The sequence below is a fragment of the Octopus bimaculoides genome, chromosome 3 (genome assembly GCF_046866305.1).
Source record: "Octopus bimaculoides isolate indiv1 chromosome 3, ASM4686630v1, whole genome shotgun sequence".
NCBI lineage: Eukaryota > Metazoa > Mollusca > Cephalopoda > Octopoda > Octopodidae > Octopus > Octopus bimaculoides.
Window position 1 is genome coordinate 66777559 of NC_142930.1, and position 19962 is coordinate 66797520.

General features: G+C 34.9%; 1 protein-coding gene across 6 annotated transcripts in view; it reads left to right on the forward strand.

The window, feature by feature from the left end:
• Positions 1-19962, forward strand: part of LOC106868150 (protein mono-ADP-ribosyltransferase PARP6) — a 186687-nt gene that overhangs the window by 134095 nt on the left and 32630 nt on the right. For all 6 annotated transcript variants that reach the window (XM_089349123.1, XM_089349125.1, XM_014913284.3 and 3 more), the window contains 2 exons: positions 16434-16524; positions 17064-17136. In XM_089349123.1, the coding sequence (XP_089205249.1) occupies positions 16434-16524; positions 17064-17136 (164 nt within the window). The remainder of the gene's footprint in view (positions 1-16433; positions 16525-17063; positions 17137-19962) is intronic.

The following is a 19962-nucleotide window of genomic DNA, read 5'->3' on the forward strand; positions in this document are numbered from 1 at the left end:
TATAGAGTATTGATCTGTAATCAATAAAGGGACAGGGCATGTACCAATTTCTTTTAATAGCATAGGAATATATAAATAATTATTGGAAATGTCTTCACAAACACTATAAAGTGAAATTATTATTATTATCACCATCATCGCCCATCATCGTCATCATCATCATCATCATCATTCAGTAGTTTTATTTTTATCATGTGCTTTCACTGCACTACCAAGCTCAGCTCTGTGCGCCTTGGGTATGTACTGTGGGGTTTTTTTTTTGTGTTGTTATTGTCACTATATTGAAAGTGATATATGTAGGATGTGTGCAGTGCTATTTTCTGTATGTTATATATATTTGTAAGTCCTGGTGTTTTGGTCATGTATATATCAGTAAGTTTCTTAATCATACCTAGTGCACCTATTAATTATAGGGACTGTTTCTGTTTTTAAGCTCCACATTTGGTTTATCTCTATTTCCAGATCTTTGTATTTTGAGAATTTCTTGCCATCATTTTATCATGGCATTTTATAGTTCCAGTTTTAGCTTAGATTTTAGTTGCTCCACAGCCATTATTGTTTTTGTTTTTTCTTCATAGTTGTCAGGTATTATGACCTCTTTCTTGTATTTTTTGGCTTTCTTGAAGACAGCAAATACTTTTTTGTTTTGCTCATGCTTTGTGGCTATTTGTACCAGTTTTCTTTGGTTCTGAGTTAGATATTTCTGTAATCCTATGGTAGATATTTTTTAGTAGTTTTCTAGTTGTATAAGGCCTTTTCCACCTTCATTTCATTGTATGGTATATATATAACCCTTCAATGTCAGATTTTAGGTGATGTATTTTAAATTTCGTCATTATTTTTCTTGTTTTCCGGTCTAGCTTAGTTAGTTCATCTAATGACCAATTGAGAATATTGTAACTGTAACTTATAACTGGGACATACTTATTATCTTGTTTTTCACATTGAGCTCTGTTGTAAGCATTAAGCTAATTTACTTCCTCGTCTTCTCTTTCAGTCATCTGCATTGTACCGTATCTAGTTCATTGATTCCTAAGTATATGTAAATCTGGGTTTGGTCTAATTCTCTTATTTCATTTTCTTTATCTAGTGTGATATTGTTACTCTTAACTAGGTTTCCTCTTTTCAAGGCTGCTTTCGCACATTTTTCTAAGCCAATTTTCATATCTATTTCTTTGGTAAATCCATGTACTAATATTTCCAGTTGTTTATCATTTGCAGCATACAATTTTAGATCATCCATATACAAGAGATGGTTGATTATTTTACCAGAACAGTTGTGTCCACATCCAGTTCTGTTTAGCATGTCAGTTAGAGGTTTCAGTGTCAGAGAGAAAAGGAGTAGAGAGTGTGAGTCTCCTTGGAATATTCCTCTTCTAATGGGGATGGCTTTTTTTTTTTTATGATTCCCTCTTTTGTCTCGAGCTGCAGAACTGTTTGCCACTTATTCATGGCCTGTTTTATATATTTTATTAATTGATGGCATGTTTTATATATTATCATCATCATCATCATCATCATCATCATTATTATTATTATTATTATTATTATTATTATTATTGTTGTTGTTGTTGTTGTTGTTGTTGTTGTTATTATTGATTTGACTTAGGTTCAGTCTTATTTTTGATAGGATTTATATGGGTTGCGAGTTACTACCTATAACTTTAGGTATCCACAAGCTTTCAATAGTCTTTCTGTTTCCTCCTCAATTTTTCATATTGTCCCCTATGAATGTCTTCACAGTTGGATGACCTGAGAACTCCATATCTCTTTGTAGCTTAAGTTTTAGCTGTTGGCAGACTGCTTGTATGATATTCACCAACATCTTATCATTCCTGTGTTCCTTGCAATTGGACCCTGTTTCTTCCTCTCATATTGTACCTGTCTTCTAAGTTATATAGCTGATTCATTAGGTTCTAATTAATGATTTGAAGAACTATGGGTGGATCTCATACAGTTCCAATGGTTGGCTTCTCTCCTTACACTTTGTCTTTGGTTTGAGTTTGTGTCCTATAATTTCTGTTATTTTAATTTATTATTATTATTATTATTATTATTATTATTATTATTATTATTATTATTATTATTATTATTATTATTATTATTAAGGTGGCAAACTGGCAAAGTCATTAGCATGTCGGGCAAGATACTTAGCAGCATTTTGTCAATCTCTCCATTGTTAGTTCAAGTTCTGCTGAGGTCGACTTTCATCCTTTTGAGGTAGATAAACTAAGTACTAGTTGAGCACTGGAATTTATGTAATCAACTTAACCCCTCCCTGCTGGGCAAAATTTGAAACCATTGTTGTTGTTGTTGTTGTTGGTGGTGGTGGTGGTGGTGGTGGCGGCGGGGGCGGGGGCGGCGGAGTTTCTACAGCTGGATGCCCTTTCTAAAGCCAACCACTCCGAGAGTGTAATGGGTGCTTTTACATGCCACCGGCACGAGGGCCAGTCAGGCAGTACTGGCAACAGCCATGCTCAAGTAGTGTTTTTTACATGCCACTTGCACAGGCACTGGCAACAACTTCGCTCAAATGTTGTTTCTCACATGCCACCAGCAACGCTGGTAACGATCATGCTTAAATGATGCTTTTTATGTGCCACCGGCATGGGAGCCAGTCAGCGGCCCTGGCAACGATCACACTCGGATGGTGCTCTTAGTACTCCACTAGCACGGATGCCAGTCATGTGGTGCTGTCATCGAATTTGACTTCGATTTCACTTGCCTTAACAGGTCTTCGCAAGCAGAGTTTAGTGTCCAATGAAAGAAAGGTATGAATAAATGGGCTGGTTACACCACTGGCCTAGGCCACAGGTTATGGTCTCACTTGGCTTGCCGGGTCTCACCACATGACCATATTAAACAAAAATATTAAATGCAAATCTTATCTTAACGAACCTTTCATTTAAAATACAATTTAAATGAAGTTTTAGGTTAAACTGAAATTATAAACGTAAAATAAATAACTTTAATATTAATATAAACTAACAAAAAATTAATCTATATAAATTAATTTATATAAATTTTATGTATTATGTTCATGTATTTTAAACGAAAGAGGCGTTAAGATAAGATTTGCATTTAATATTTCTGCTAGTTTATATTATAATAAACATAAAGCTAATTATGGCACGTTTATAATTTTTGTTATGATTAGTATTAAATTTCTTTTTAATAATATTGTTTAACATTTTTCTATCTTAATATAATAAGTATTTTTATATACATTCATTTGTTATTTATTGTTGGTTGATATATGCATTCTTTTTATTATTATTATTATTATTATTGTTGTTGTATTTTGACCTGAAGATTAACTATATTTTTGAATAGAATTGATTTTCGATCGATTTAATCAATTTGAATATATTTTATTTTCTATTTGAAAACTTGGTTATGAAACACGTTTAGTCGTTTTATTATCATTATTCTATGATTTTTATTTTGTATTATATTATATTATACTTATTTATCGTGCATTTACTTATTAATTTTTCTATATGTGACATAAATATATAAATCATTTATATAAAGGGCATTAACTGTGTAGTAATGCCTCACGCTTCGAGGGACTAAATAAGTCAAAAACTACCAAAAAATAAGCAACATATTTACTGAAAGCGAGGGAATGCAGTTTTCAAAATTTATCTCTTAAAAACATTTAACTTAACGGTAAACCACTGGTTTCTCAATCAATTATATATCCATGAAAGAGATTTGAATTTATTCGGTTGCATCTCAGTAACATGTGCTTATACAGAATAATATTCAGTACTGAATATATTCTCTTTCATGGATATATAATTATGAACAGAAGTCATCGTGCTGTGGTGGCTACATCGTGGTATGTTGATTCTTGTTTATTTTTATGCATCTCGACCATACGTGTACTGATGAACAAAAGAATGCAGGTTACTTCACAGTTTTTCTGAGATAAATTTTGAAGAGATAAATTTTGAAAGCTGCATTCCCTTGCTTTCAGTAAATATGTTGCTTATTTTTTGATAGTTTTTGACTTATTTAGTCCCTCGAAGCGTGGGGCATTACTACACAGTTAATGCCCTTTATATAAATGATTTATGTATGTATATATATATATATATATATATATATATATATATATATATATATATATATATATATATATATATATATATATATATATATTTATGTATATATATTTATATATATATATATATATATATATATATATATATTTATGTATATATATTTATGTATATATATATATATATATATATATATATATATATATATATATATATATACATATATATGTATATATATATATTTATGTATATATATATATATATATATATATATTTATGTATATATATATATTTATGTATATATATATATATATATATATATATATATATATATATATATATATATATGTATATATATGTATATATATATATATATATATATATATATATGTATATATATATATATATATATATATATATGTATATATACATATATGCTAGGAGTCACAACCACTCTGAGTTGAGAGTGTCAATGTGTGGCAGGAAAGGAAAAAATACTATTTTGAACTTTGCGTAGTAAAATTCTTAAATAATACAGTTTTCCTGCCTTTGGTGTGACAGCATAGACATGACCAAGTGTTTCTTCTTTGAAAACATTCAAATGGCCCTCAAATTTTTCCTCACTTTCTTCTTTGAAATTCTTTGTTGCTACTGTTCCAAGTGAAATATATGAGTACTTCAGCATAAACCAACGTTTTTGTAAAGTTATCATTGATGTACAGGGAAAAGAATTCTGTCAATGTTGTTCTCATATGTCATTCATTGACAGCCATATGTATCCTCATTATTTCTGAGCAATATTCTTTGTTCATCTGGTAGATGAACTTGCAGTCTCACTATTGCAGGTGCTCTTTCATGAATTGAAAATCCTAAAATGGATGCAACTGTTTTGGATGGGGCAGTGTACCTACCCATTAGATATTGACTAATTTCACTATCATTGTTTTTTTTTTGTTTTTTTTGAACAGCAGCTTGGTCATTTCATTTCAGTGTGTATTTGATGACATACTCAACTGATCTCACTGAGGCAATGATTTCAACATTGCAGTGGTATTTGAATGCTCTTAAAAGAGTTTCATTATAAGGTACAACCAATTTGTTGTTGTTTGTTTTTCCATTCTTGTGAGATTCAACTCCTGCCATTGCAATTGATATCTGTCTATAAAGAGATAGTCTCTCTGGCTGTTTTTCTGCCTTTTGATTAAGATGATAAAGATTAACATTTTATTTTAAATAGAATAGTAATTTTTCCCCTTAAGAAAAAAAAAATCAAGTACCCGTGATTCAAAAAATATCTCATAAAAATATAGGGAGAATTTCTATTTGTCAGTTCATGGCACTCCAAAAGTTATATAAATGATTAAGGGAAGAAAAAAAAATGGATGGATGGCAGTAGCTGCAACAATTGTAAGGAAAGCAAAAAAGAAGTAGCTGCAACAACTCTTTGAAGTGTTGGCATTTTCAGCTTTATTTTGTTTTTTTCTTAAAGGGGGAAATGACTATTTTATTTGTAATCTTTATCATCTTAATCCAATGGCAGGAAAACAGACATATATATATATATATATATACATATATATGTTGTTGGCACTCCGTCGCTTACGACGTCGAGGGTTCCAGTTGATCCGATCAACGGAACAGCCTGCTTGTGAAATTAACGTGCAAGTGGCTGAGCACTCCACAGACATGTGTACCCTTAACGTAGTTCTCGGGGAGATTCAGTGTGACAAGGCTGACCCTTTGAATTACAGGCACAACAGAAACAGGAAGTAAGAGTGAGAGAAAGTTGTGGTGAAAGAGTACAGCAGGGTTCGCCACCATCCCCGACCGGAGCCTCGTGGAGCTTTAGGTGTTTTCGCTCAATAAACACTCACAACGCCCGGTCTGGGAATCAAAACCACGATTCTATGACCACAAGTCCGCTGCCCTAACCAATGGGCCATTGCGCCTCCACACATATACATATATATATACATATATATATATATATATATATATATATATATATATATATATATATATATATATATATATATATATATACACATACTACATATATTTATATGTGTACATATATATATATATATATATATATATATATATATCTACACACATACATATTTAAATACATGCATATGCATATATATATATATATATATATATATATATATATGTATAAAAACTATTAAACTGCACCCCATACACACACACACACACACACACACACATATTTTGATAGATTGATAGATATAGATCTATGTATAAATGAATGCACATACACATGCACAAATATATATAGATAGAGAGAGAAGAAGGGGAGGGAGAGAGAGGAGAGAAATTGAGAGAGGTGCAATCACATAAACATACTCATATGAGCACATATGCACAAAATACACATAGATGCATCTATGCATCTGCATGTGTGTGCTCATGTGTCCATGCATGTATAAATAAATGTGTGTGTGTACCTGAAACTGGAGAGCTGCCAAGTTTCACCAAATCTTATTTCAATTATTTAGCTTCTAATAAATTGAACTAATAAATCAGCTATACTACTTGAATAGAACTGGTTTCTGATTTTCTGGGTTATTTTTTCATAGTATTTTTTTCTCTCTCTCTTTTCTATGGACCAATTCAATAAGCTGCCTGTTATAGCATTCCATTGTGATTGATGTTCTTTCACTGAAACTCTCAATGTCCTTTCTATCCATTATTTCTTCTTTGTCTCCCTTGAAATTTGTCCAGCCATGCTTAATTTTAGACAAATTTCTCAAGACAATCTTTGTCTGTGATGATTTTTATCCGGTCTTCAAGCAACATATGAAAGCTTCCAAGTTAATGTTTCACTGAAAGGAAAATTTATTCATAATTTTCAGTGAACATTTTGTTTGTATTTTCTCTAGTTGTATAATTTCTTAATTCCAATTTTCCACCTAGATTTTCTTTGTTAGCTTGTTTTTCATTTTTTGAAAGATTTTTTTTCTCTCTATTCTTACTTCATTATTATTTATAAAGGAAATTGCACTTCCTTGCAGTAGAAACAAATTCTGTTCCTCTTCATAAGAAGTGAAATATATTCTTACCATTATTTCTTCAGTCTTCAATAGTAGAATATTTTCCTTATTTTTTATCCAATTTAGCGATATCAATATTAGGCAACATTATGAAGATAGATGTATTACTATTTTTCTATTCTTATACTGGGTGTTATTATTGTTGCTATTAAAAGCAATCACATTTCATAGAGTTCTGTTTAGTTAATTTCTTACAAAATTACTAAATGGAAATATATACATATACCTGTATATATGTATGTGCATATGTGAGCACTTGTGTGTGTGTGTGTGTGTGTGTGTGTGTGTGTGTGTGTGTGTGTGTGTGTGTGTGTGTGTGTGTGTGTGTGTGCGTGTGTGTGTGTGTGGTTCTTTTCACCAACAAAGGACTTCAGAATATTTGGATGTCTGCTCCACTACCTAAGGTGGAAAAGTGGACTCATCCTTGGACAATTTTTAGTGTACATATATACATGTCTGCAAAAATCTATTTTCTTTGTTTGTGATTCAACATGACCAACTTTCTGAAAGACGGAAAAGGTGCTACTCACCATCACTGTAGCAGTGAATATGCCCTTTACACTAAATTTTTGCAAGCATAAAACTTTAAAAAGGAAAGGAAATCAGAAAAGAATGGCAAATAAACTAACAGACACAGTTATAAACACAAACAATTACATTTCCAGAAACACAAAATAACATGTTAAATTGCAATAACAAATAATAACAGAAACTCATTTTTGCCAGAGTTGTGAAAAGAGGTGATTGACATAAGTCAATTTTGAGCAAAATAAAATGTGTAAAAGACTTATGTTACAATAGGGAGTGCTTCTTTGCCTGATGAGTCTACCAAAGGAAGGGCAAGGAGAAAAGTGAAATACTCATGTTTTTCAATACATGGAAGGTTCTTTTAACTGAAGCATGGCATATAGAAGTGTTTGGCTCACTTGCTTATTCCCAGGAGGGTGCTGCAGTGCATGGGCTTGAGAAACATAAGTGTCACAACCAGAGAGATTAACCTCAACTTAGACCTATGGCTCAGTATCATCTTTGCAGTTCAATCTGGTCAGACTGCGAGCACAAAGGTGATATATATATAGCAATGTAGTCAGGTGAGACTGACACAGACATCTGAGCACTGGTGCTCCAAAAGATCATAAAGCTACACTGAAGTTATATTTCAGAGTGAGATTCAAAGGGAGGTTAATCATCAGAGTATTGGTGTAAAGTAAGAAAGTCCACTTACTACATGTGTAGGAACCTGGACTATATTAAAGTCTACTGCCCAGAAAGAAAAAACATGAGAAGAGTGGTGAGAGATAGCAATGTCTGACAATGGCAGTTACTGTTGTTAGAGCTAGCATGCCACCACCAATGAAAGCTTCAAGGATAGAGAGAGAGACAAATGGAATCATCTCATCCTCAGTGCCACCATCACCAGCAACAGCAGCAGAAGCAGACAAATTAGGTTATCAAAGCATCTCCTCATCTAAGAGAGAGTTTGCCAGAGGTTCCAAGTAGCAGTTCCATCCCATTGTCTTGCAATCATGATATGGAACCTAGAAAAAGATTGGAAAACTGTTAAAGACAGCAAGAAAAAGGCAGCAGGCATTACCTTACTCAATACATTTCTTTCTTTTAATCAATGTTACTAACCTTATAATACCTCCACCAAAGTAATCAATCATAAAAAGAAAAACACACAATTTTTCTATGCGTCTTCTTTCTTTTTACACATTGAAAGAAATTACATGATACTTCCTTAAGTTTTCTTACTGGTTTTTGAAGAGGTTTTGTTATTTGTTGGGACATGCCCTTAACAAAAATCAGTCCTTTCTATTTGGAATTACTTTGAATCTAGCTTTTTTCCATGGTGGTAGTTTTTCCTATATTGCATTCAAAACTTCTGGTATCACTCTATCCATTCAAATTTTATGTGATACCCAATTTCAATATATTAGTCATTTTTCAGTTAATTCTATTGCTTTGTGCTTTGCTTTGTTAGTTAACTTAATCATTTTCTTTCAGATAAACAAAACTATTTGCCACTGTTGCTGCTACTACTACTACTACTACTACTACTACAACAATTAGTAGTAGTTTGAGCACTGGAGATAATACGGATAATAAAAAATCCAGTGTAGATGTCTTATGCTGACTAGTTTAGTTCCATGATGTCTTTCTTCCTTATATTAAGGATGTTTCTCTTAACTACAAAGCGTATATCATGGAAACTGACATTGTACTTAATTTTAAAATAGTCACTTTTTGGTCTTGAAGCAGAATTGGTCCCAAGCATTCCACTGTTGATATTTAATTGTATTTGCCTAAAGTATATAATTGGTATACAATGATGGAGGAGTATGAGAAGAAATAAGAGGTGGGAGAAAAAGAAGAGTTGTGAAGTATGCTTTTGTTGGAACAATTGTCAAATGCTATTATGAGATGATGAAATAAGCAGTTAAGGTTTTCAATTATCAAATAAACTTGCAGTTAAATAATTCATAATTATACACATTATAAGTACGAGTCTTTCAACTTCTTTTTATTTCAGTTTTTTTTCTACCCAAATTGCTTATTGCACAACAAGCAGCTAATTAAAATGATATCCATTATGTTGCACCCCTATATTTTATTTATTGTATCTCTTTTATTTTAGTAATATATGCATTTGAAAATCTCTTTAAACAATGAGAAATTCACAATAATGCATCACATATCACCAAGATTCCATTATTTGGAAAGTTCACTGTAGGCAGTAAAGTTTCAATGAATGTAACTTAACAACAATAGACAAGCATTCAATTTTTAATTAAATAAATGTATTGAAGTGATGTCTGAAATGTAGCTTAAATATTGATGGAAATATGTTATTTTATTCCTGCAAATATTTCAACTACAGTACTATGGCTCCAAAGTAAATGTTCAATGAATCCCAACAAATGAGAACATAGTACAGTTATGATAAATGACATTTCACAATGTAATATGAAGTAATAATTTAAGCAGGGCTGTGTATCTTGTTATCATGAGCATATGTGTGTAACAATGTGTGTGTATGTGAGAACATTTTTGCCAAAGCATGTAGATATGAAAATGTAAGTGTACTATTTTGTATGTATATAAGAACATGCTCTCATAGAGTGTATGTATGTATCCAAATGTAAATGCTTATGGGACAAATCCTTTTGGTGAATATGAACAGCTTGTTGTTATCACAAGCTGTCTGACAGTTGTGACTTGGTTGCCATAGTGGCGACAATGATGGCTCCTACCTGCCCTAAGCTGGGTAGGTAGCATCTATTGCTGTCTCAGATAATGCTTTTCTTTCTTTACTGCCAGGCACAAAGTGAAGTGACTGAAGAAGTGAAGTTTAATGAATTATCTCTGTCTTTGTACATTCTAATTTTATAATTACTCATCAAAAAGTAACTCATGAAATGGAATGGCAATCAACTCAAGTAATTGGTTGAATTTGAAACAACAAAAAATCTTCTGTTACCAAGGCAAAAAATTGATAAGTGCAAAAATGTATTCTCAATTTTTTTCAATGGAAATTTTACTAGACCCTACTCTCATGAATCATGATAAGAATTTTGATCAGAGAACCACAGGTTCAGGTTTCAAATTTGGTCAGAATTCCTGTTATGTTACAAGTCACTATAAATCCAAAGGAAATTTTATTTCTCATCTATTTAAGTAGGTTAGTCATACATCCATATTTTCCAGGTCATGTCCTGAATTCAGATGTCAAAATTTGTGTCCAGGAAGAATTTTCAAAATTTTCCCAAAATTTGGCATTTCAGCTTTCATCACTTAAAAAATTGTGTGTGTGTGTCACTCAATACAATCTCTAAATTATTTGGCATTAGGATGGGCATCTAACTGTAGAAATCATGCCAAAGATAATACTGGAGCTTGATGCAGCCTTGCAGTTCACAAGTTCTCTGTCAAACCATCCTACCCATACCAGTATGAAAAGTGGACATTAGATGGTGATGATGATGATAATGATATCCCTCTCTTTCTCTCTCTCTCTGTATGTGTATATATATATATATATATATATATATATATATATATATATATACATACATACACACCAAGTCCCCCAAAATCTGTTGTCTGTAATGAGAAAGAGACATATCTATATTATCGTTGTCATCATCATCATCATCATCATCAAGTAATGTTTGTCTTCCATGCTGGCATGGGTTGGACAGTTTCACAGGAGCTGGTGAGCCAGAGGACTGCATCAAACTCCACTGTCTGCTTTGGTATAGTTTTTTTTTTATGGCTGGATCTCCTTCCTAATGCTAATCACTTCATAGAGTGGGGTGGGTGCTTTTTACACGGTACCAGCACCAGTACCTATACAATATATATTTGTGTGTGTGTATGTATATATATATATATATATATATATATATACTCTTTTACTTGTTTCAGTCATTTGACTGTGGCCATGCTGGAGCACCACCTTTAGTCGAGGAAATCGACCCCAGGATTTATTCTTTGTAAGCCTAGTACTTATTCTATCGGTCTCTTTTTGCTGAACCGCTAAGTTACAGGGACGTAAACACACCAGCATCGCTTGTCAAGCGATGGTGGGGGGACAAACCCAGACACACAAACACACATACATATATATATATACATATATACGACGGGCTTCTTTCAGTTTCCGTCTACCAAATCCACTCACAAGGCTTTGGTTGGCCCGAGGCTATAGTAGAAGACACTTGCCCAAGGTGCCACGCAGTGGGACTGAACCCGGAACCATGTGGTTGGTAAGCAAGCTACTTACCACACAGCCACTGACGAATTCTTTCACAAGAATTTATCAAGTAGCTAGCGTGAAAAAACCTCATAAGGGAAAAAATCCATCATTTATTCCCGAAATATATATTTATATTTATATAAGGGCATTACTATACAATAATGCCTCATACTATGAGGGACTCTAAGGTCAGACTACCATAAAAAGCACATTTTTACCAAAACGCGAGGAAATGCAACACTCAAAGCCAACCCCTTAAAAACAGACTAAATTATAGATCATGATTTTGTAGTTATTGTAGTATTATACAACCTCTACTTGTCAGTATAATATGGTCAAGAAAAATAGAAGTAAACAGAGAATCAACATACCAAACGAACATTGTGTATCCAATATAGTATATAGAAGACTGTTCATCGCTATTTCCCTAGCGTTCGGTAAAAATGTGCTTTTTATGGTAGTCTGACCTTAGGTCCCTCATAGCGTGAGGCATTATTGTATAGTAATGCCCTTTTATATATCATCATCATCATCATCATCATCGTTTAACGTCCGCTTTCCATGCTAGCATGGGTTGGACGATTTGACTGAGGACTGGTGAAACCGGATGGCAACACCAGGCTCCAATCTAATTTGGCAGAGTTTCTACAGCTGGATGCCCTTCCTAACGCCAACCACTCAGAGAGTGTAGTGGGTGCTTTTACGTGTCACCCGCACGAAAACGGCCACGCTCGAAATGGTGTCTTTTATGTGCCACCCGCACAAGCCAGTCCAGGGGCACTGGCAACGATCTCACTCGAAAATCCTACGGGAGCCAGTCAGGCGGTACTGGCAACGGCCACGCTCAAAATGGTGCATCTCATGTGCCACCCGCACAAGAGCCAGTCCAGGGGCACTGGCAACGATCTTACTTGGCTTGCCGGGTCTTCTCACGCACAGCACATTTCCAAAGGTCTCGGTCAGTAGTCATCGCCTCGGTGAGGCCCAATGTACGAAGGTCTTGCCTCACCACCTCAGCCCAGGTCTTCCTGGGCCTACCTCTTCCACGGGTTCCCTCAACTGTTACGGTGTGGCACTTTTTCATGCAGCTATCCTCATCCATTCTCACCACATGTCCATACCAGCGCAATCGTCTCTCTTGCACACCACAACTGATGCTTCTAATGTTCAGCTTTTCTCTCAAGATACTTACACTCTGATGGGTATTCACATTGACATTACACATCCAACGGAGCATACTGGCTTCATTCCTTGCGAGCTTATGTATGTCCTCAGCAGTTACAGCCCATGTTTCACTGCCATGTAGCATGGCTGTTCGTACGCATGCGTCATACAGTCTGCCTTTTACTCTGAGTGAGAGTCCCTTTGTCGCCAGCAGGGGTAAGAGCTCTCTAAACTTTGCCCAGGCTATTTTTATTCTAGCAGCTACACTTTCAGCGCACCCACCCCCACTACTAACTTGGTCTCCCAGATAGCGGAAGCTATCGACTACCTCTAGTTTTTCACCCTGGAATGAGATAGAAGTTGTTTCCTGTTTGTTTACAGTCTTTATTGCACCTGAACATCTGCCACAAACACACATACACAGCGTGACCCAAAAGTCACTGAGGGGTTTTAATAACTCCCTTATTTTTATAAATAGGTGTATGGAATTTTAATTTATTATAGAGGAGATAATGGAGATCAATTTGCATTAGTCTTTTTTCATCATACCCCTGCATTACATATGAAAAGTGACATCTTTTAAATGGCGTCCATTGTCAGCTTCACACATCCATGTCCTTTGCAAAATATATTACATGATAGCTATAAGGGTTTCAGGGTCCAGTTCCATGATTTCTCTAGTGGCATTCTCTTTCAATTGCTCCAGGGTTTCTGGTTTGTTGACATAAACCCTCTCCTTGAGGTACCCCCACAAGAAAAAGTCCGGGCAGGTTAAGTTGGGGAATGCAATGACCAGTTGACATCAGCAAGAGATAATTCTTTCTTGAAAACATTGCTTCAGCAACTGTATTGTCTCTCTTACAGTATGAACAGTTGCCTCATCTTGCTGGAACCACATATCAGACCTATTTTGAATGGTCAAGCACAAAATGTTCTCGATCATGGACCTGTACCGCTCACCAGTCACAGTGACAGCATTCCCACCATCATCCTCAAAGAAATAAGGCCCAATTATCTCATCTGCCATAATTGCGCACCATACTGTACACTTTATGAGGTGCAATTCTTTTTCATGTACTTCTCTCAGATTCTCAGAACCCCAACACTGGAAATTTTATCTTTGATGAGCCCATTCAAATGAAAGTGAGCTTCATCAGACATGATGAATTTTTGTATAAAACTTGGGTCATTTCATGCCACTTCCTGGATTATGACTGCATATTGGAGCCTGTGTTCATAGTCCTGGGGCTTCAACTGATGAATCATCTGTACCTTGTATGGAAAAAGATTAAAGCTGTCGAGAACTCTTTGCAGCAAAGTTTGTGAAATCCAAAGTTTTCTGAACCACTTTTGAGTCAATGTGCACAGATTCTGTTCAACACTTTCTTGCACTCATTCCCTTGTCTCATTGGTTGTGACAGTGACTTTTGGACCATTCTGTATGTATGTATGTGTATATATATATATATATATATATATATATATATATATATAAAGTGTAGTATATTGCCACTTAAGTGTGGCTGACCCCTAGGGGTGGATGTTACTGTTGCTTTTAGCCCCAGGAGGACATCTCCTCCAGCTGGCTTATCGACACAGTAGTGTGTCGATAAGCCAGCTGGAGGAGATGTCCTCCTGGGGCTAAAAGCAATAGTAACATCCACCCCTAGGGGTCTGTGTCGATAAGCCAGCTGGAGGAGATGTCCTCCTGGGGCTAAAAGCAACAGTAACATCCACCCCTAGGGGTCAGCCACACTTAAGTGGCAATATACTACACTTTATCGTGCAGTTACTGTTAATACTTCATTTAGAGAATTAACATTGCTTATATATATATATATATTAGGTTGTCAAATTTGTAGTAAGGTATATGGTAAACTTTGACAGCTGTTCATTTTGCACCATTATTATATTTTGACAATCATTATTTTTTGTCAGAAAGCTGACACATCTATTTCTTTATTCTAACTCATTTTGCACTTTATAAAGTATTTATAAATCATTTTTTGCTATTTTTGTTTATAACTGGATAAGTCAGAAATTCATACAGTTTTGAAACATGAATTCTTTCTTGGAAATACAGCATCACAGACAGCTCAGAATATTAATTGAGTATTTCATTCTAATGTTATTACATAGCAGACAGTATCAAATTGGTTTGCAAAATTTCATTCTGTTAACTTTGACCTCACAAATGAGCAATACTGTTGACCAGAAACAAAGGAGGATAATGACGAACTGAAAGCCACCGTCGAATCAGATCTATCTGAAAGTGCCTGTGAATTATCGTTGTTGTTTGGTGTTAGCAAGCAAACAATATTGACTCACCTAGTTCAAATCGGTAAAGTGAAAAAGTTGGATAAGTGGGTTCCACATGAACTCAATGAAAATCAGAAACAGCAACATTTGGAAGCCTGCATTATGCTACTTTCTTGTCACAAAAATGAATCATTTTTTAAAAATCAAATTGTAACATGTGATGAGTCCAAAAAGCAAAATCCATCAAAAGAAGCTGATGGTGTGTGTTTGGTAGTCTGGCACAGGTGTGATCCATTATGATTTCATTAAACCTGGCTCATCAATCACGGCCAAAGTATACTGCAGCCAACTGGACCAAATGATGCAGAAACTTACCAAAAAAAAAACAGCCTACATTAGTCAACAGATCCACTCCTATTTTATTGCAAGACAACGCCAGACCACACATTGCAAAAATGACATTGGCGAAACGACAGGAGTTGGAGTTGGTAGTTCTCCATCATCCACCATACTCACCTGATCTTGCCCTCACTAACAACTACCACTTCTTCCAGAATTTGAATATTTGGATAACTTTTTGATAGGAAAAAAATTTAATTCTGCCGATGCTGTAAATCAGACCTTCTAAGATTTTATTGACTCTAGATTGCCAGGCTTTTACAGTTCTGGGCTGGACAAGATACCACTGAAATGGCAAAAGTTTATTGACAATATGGGTGCATACTTTGATGAATAAAATTATTCCTTGTATTTATAAAACATTATCAAACTTTTTTTTCTTTTCTACAAATTTCCTACTCGACGGCCTAATATCTATATACACATACACACGCTTTTATATAACACCAAAGGCCCAAAGTATGTGTTGGGCAGGATCAGAAAGGGTCATAGTAACTATCAGTGGGGGTTTCCTGGATTTTGACTATTTCTATACAGCAACCCTACACTTAATGTTACAGAACCAGGAAGTAATTATTGATTTTACAAGCCCTTGGGGATCTTGAAGATATTTTTTGTTTTGATGTATCAGTTACCTCATAATGAAGGTCTTTCATCAAAGAATTACAGAACTACTCATTAACTTAACCTTTCATTACATTTTTATTTCAGAAAACCGTTGCCGAAGCTTGGAACATGAGCCGTCAAGAACCTTTAGTTGTTCGTTTAAATGTTTCTTTGAGTTCTTATCTGGATAACCCAGGTATGGAATTTCTTCAGTGCTATTTCTCCTTTTTAATATTATTGCATAGATTGCATTAATTACATTTATAAATAAATTTAACTATTCCACTGTAAATCAAGAATCCTCTGGTGATTATGATACTGCAACTAATGAAGATTATAAGGATAAGAAGGGTAGTAGTAATAGTGGTGATAGTGGTGGTGGGGTTAATGGTGGTTGTGACAATTCTATATAAACCCTTTAGCATTCAGATTATTCTATCAAATGCAATGCTTATTTATTCACATTACTTTCTATTAATCATGCATTATCTTAAAGCTTCAAATTTTTGGTGATGTGATTTTTAGTTTTAGAATAACAATGTAGGATAAGTGTATGAAACCAGATCTGGTTAGTTTAAACATAAAACAAGTTGGGTATCTGAGCCAGATTTGACCAGTTTAAATGCTAAAGGGTTAATATAGCCATTATAGAGTTAAATTTTACTTGTTTGCCTGTTTGAAATTCTTTTTAATTATAACTTAGATTATTAGCTGTTTTATGCTTTATTTTTGCAGAGATTCCAAAAGTTGAAGTATTCCAGCCGTCCAAGAAAGATCAGCCTTGGGGTATTGGTTGCCAAATCAAAAAGTATGTGGAACACTAAATAAAAAAAATATTGTTCTGTTACTATGTTATCATGTTTCATTCTTTTCCATAGCAAAATTTCCTTTTCTAAATGAACTCCCATTTCCAGATGATTAATATTTTCTGGATGGTGAATTGGAAGAGTACTAAAATTAAGTTCCCTGAGAAGTACTGCCTCAAGTCCTAAGACTTATAAAGGCTGGTTACCTGGTTTCCATAGTGTATAAATGACCAAGATCACCTGAACGGATGCCAGTCTGTTGCTGAGTGGATTGGAGCAATGTGAAATGAAGGGTCAAGCTCAAGATCACAACATGCTGCCCAGTCTAAGAACCAAAACCTTGATTTTATGATCATGAGTGCAACATCCTAACAAATAAGCTATACATGTTCACAGTTGAGCACTGTGGTCAATAAAATAAGTACCAGCTGAATACTGGGAATCAATCTAATGGATTATACTCACCTCCACCAAATTTGTACCTCTTTAGAAATCAATATTTACCTCCGCCAAGGAAGGAGGTTATGTTTTCATCGGTGTTGATTTGTCTGTCTGTGCACAAAATAACTAAAAACGTTGTGAACGGTATTTGATGAAACTTGCAGGAAAAGTTGGTAATGACACAAGGAACAGATGATGAAATTTTGGTAGTGATCTAGAAATTTTTATGGATTCTTGAAGGATTTTTCATTTGTTATATTTACTTTACATGAAGTATTAGTTACGTTCTTTGATTATCTCCCTTGAAAACACGTTCATCGTTTCCACGTTACTTATAGTGGTGTTGCTGTTTCCAAAGTTTATTTTCATTTCTCTGTTATTTTTACTGCTTTTACAGTCTAAGTTCAAATTCCACCAGGTCAACTTGCCTTTCATCCTTTTGGTGTTGATAAAATAAGTATCAGTTGAACACTGGAATCAATGTAATCGACTTTCCCCTTCTCTGAAAATTTCTGGCCTTGTGCTAAAATTTGAAACCAATATTTTCTAATCTTACAAATTTTCTTTTTCTTTTTATCATTTAGTCAGGCGGAGGACAGTGTCCATGACTCTCTACTGAGCCTTTGAGGCTGGTGGGAGGGAGGAAGGTATTTTTAAACTGGAGACCCAGCCTGAAGGCTTGCAACAAATTTGGCACCTGTTAAAGGCACCCACAGACCAGTTGGTGTCATTAAACCAACAATGGATTAAGTCTCCTGCCCAAGTAGGCCACAGTGGGATTTGAACTTACAATCAGATGTGTTAGAACCAATATTACAAGGCATCCTATCCAGCTCTCTAACATTTCTTCCAGTTTACCATCCTTGATTGGTACTTTATTTATCAACTGTGGAAGAACAGAAAGCAAAATTGACTTCATGGAATTTGAACTCAAAAAAACAAAGTGGCTGAATAATCACCACAAAGCAATTTCATCCAGTGCTCTAATCACTCTGCCAGCTTGTCAAGAAATAATGTAACTTTTACTGGAGATAATATTTTATTTATTGATGTTGGTACAAAGACAAGAATTCTGGAATTGAGAAATGTCAGTAACAAACTCTTATTATCAGAATGAGACAAATGGGCACAGCTGTTTGGATAATGATACTTTGGCTTGGCTGACTGGGCCTTCAACCTGTTTTATAATCATCCGTCTTCTATACTGGCATGGGTTGGGTGCTTTAGCCAGAGCTGGCAAGGCCAGGAGCCACACCAGATTCCATCCACTTTAAGTGATTGGCATTTCTGTATGCAACTGTCCTCATCCTTTTGCGTCACATGGCCAAATCTGTGAAGCCTTCTTGTTTTTGCACACTGCATCTAATTCCTCTTATGCCTAACTTTTCTCTCAATACATTAGTGCTCTGTCACACATGTGTACCAACATTGCACATCCAGCAGAGCATGCCAGCTTCATTCCTCCAGTCTTTGCATGTCCTCTGCATTCAGGGCCCATGTCTCACTACCACATAGCATTACTGTTCATAGACATGCATGATACAATCTTCCTTTTTACTCAGTGGGAGAGAGACCTTTGGTTGCCAACAGAGGTAAAGACTCTGAATTTTCTCCATCCTTTTCTTATTCTTATTCTTTTGGTAACAGTGTATTTTTGGCACTGGAAGTAAACACACACACACACACACACACACACACACTCACTCACTCACTCAAATACATAAACAGAGACAGAGAATGAGAGAAACATCAAAATGTTTAATAGCGACAGAAGTATTAATACCAAAAGGTAATATTTATCCCCACTTAAAAGCAGACGTTGTGTTAGAACACAGAATACTGCATTATTTACCGTGAGACAACCTCTCATATAGACTTATAATGCATAAAAGCACTCATGTTTAAATCACTGGTGGGCAGTAATTGCCTGCTACAGCTGCCACAACTACCAGGTCACATGATTTCAGCATTCCTTGGCCTTGTCAATTGTAGACTTCTACAGTTAGCCATAACAGTCAATTCACCATCAACGATATATAGAACCTCTGTGTCTGTTTAGGCACTGTTGTCACAAATAGCCAGTGGTCTTATTAAAATGCTTAATGTTACATAAATCCATATGGAATCAACATTAAATAGTTGGTGTCAAAACTGCTGTCAAAATATCTCATGCCCTCAAGTGGTTGCTGTTAAGTTGCTTGTATACCTTGCTTGAGCACAATTCTACTACAGAAGTCTATTGAAAGTTCAGAGGTAAGCTGTATGTCTAGAATCCTGGGATGTGTCATTTTAGTTTGTATTAAGTCCATGCTGTATTCTCTGTCATTCAATGTTCAGTTGTATGGAATGAAGTGTTACTACCAGAAAATATAGCATCTATTTAGATA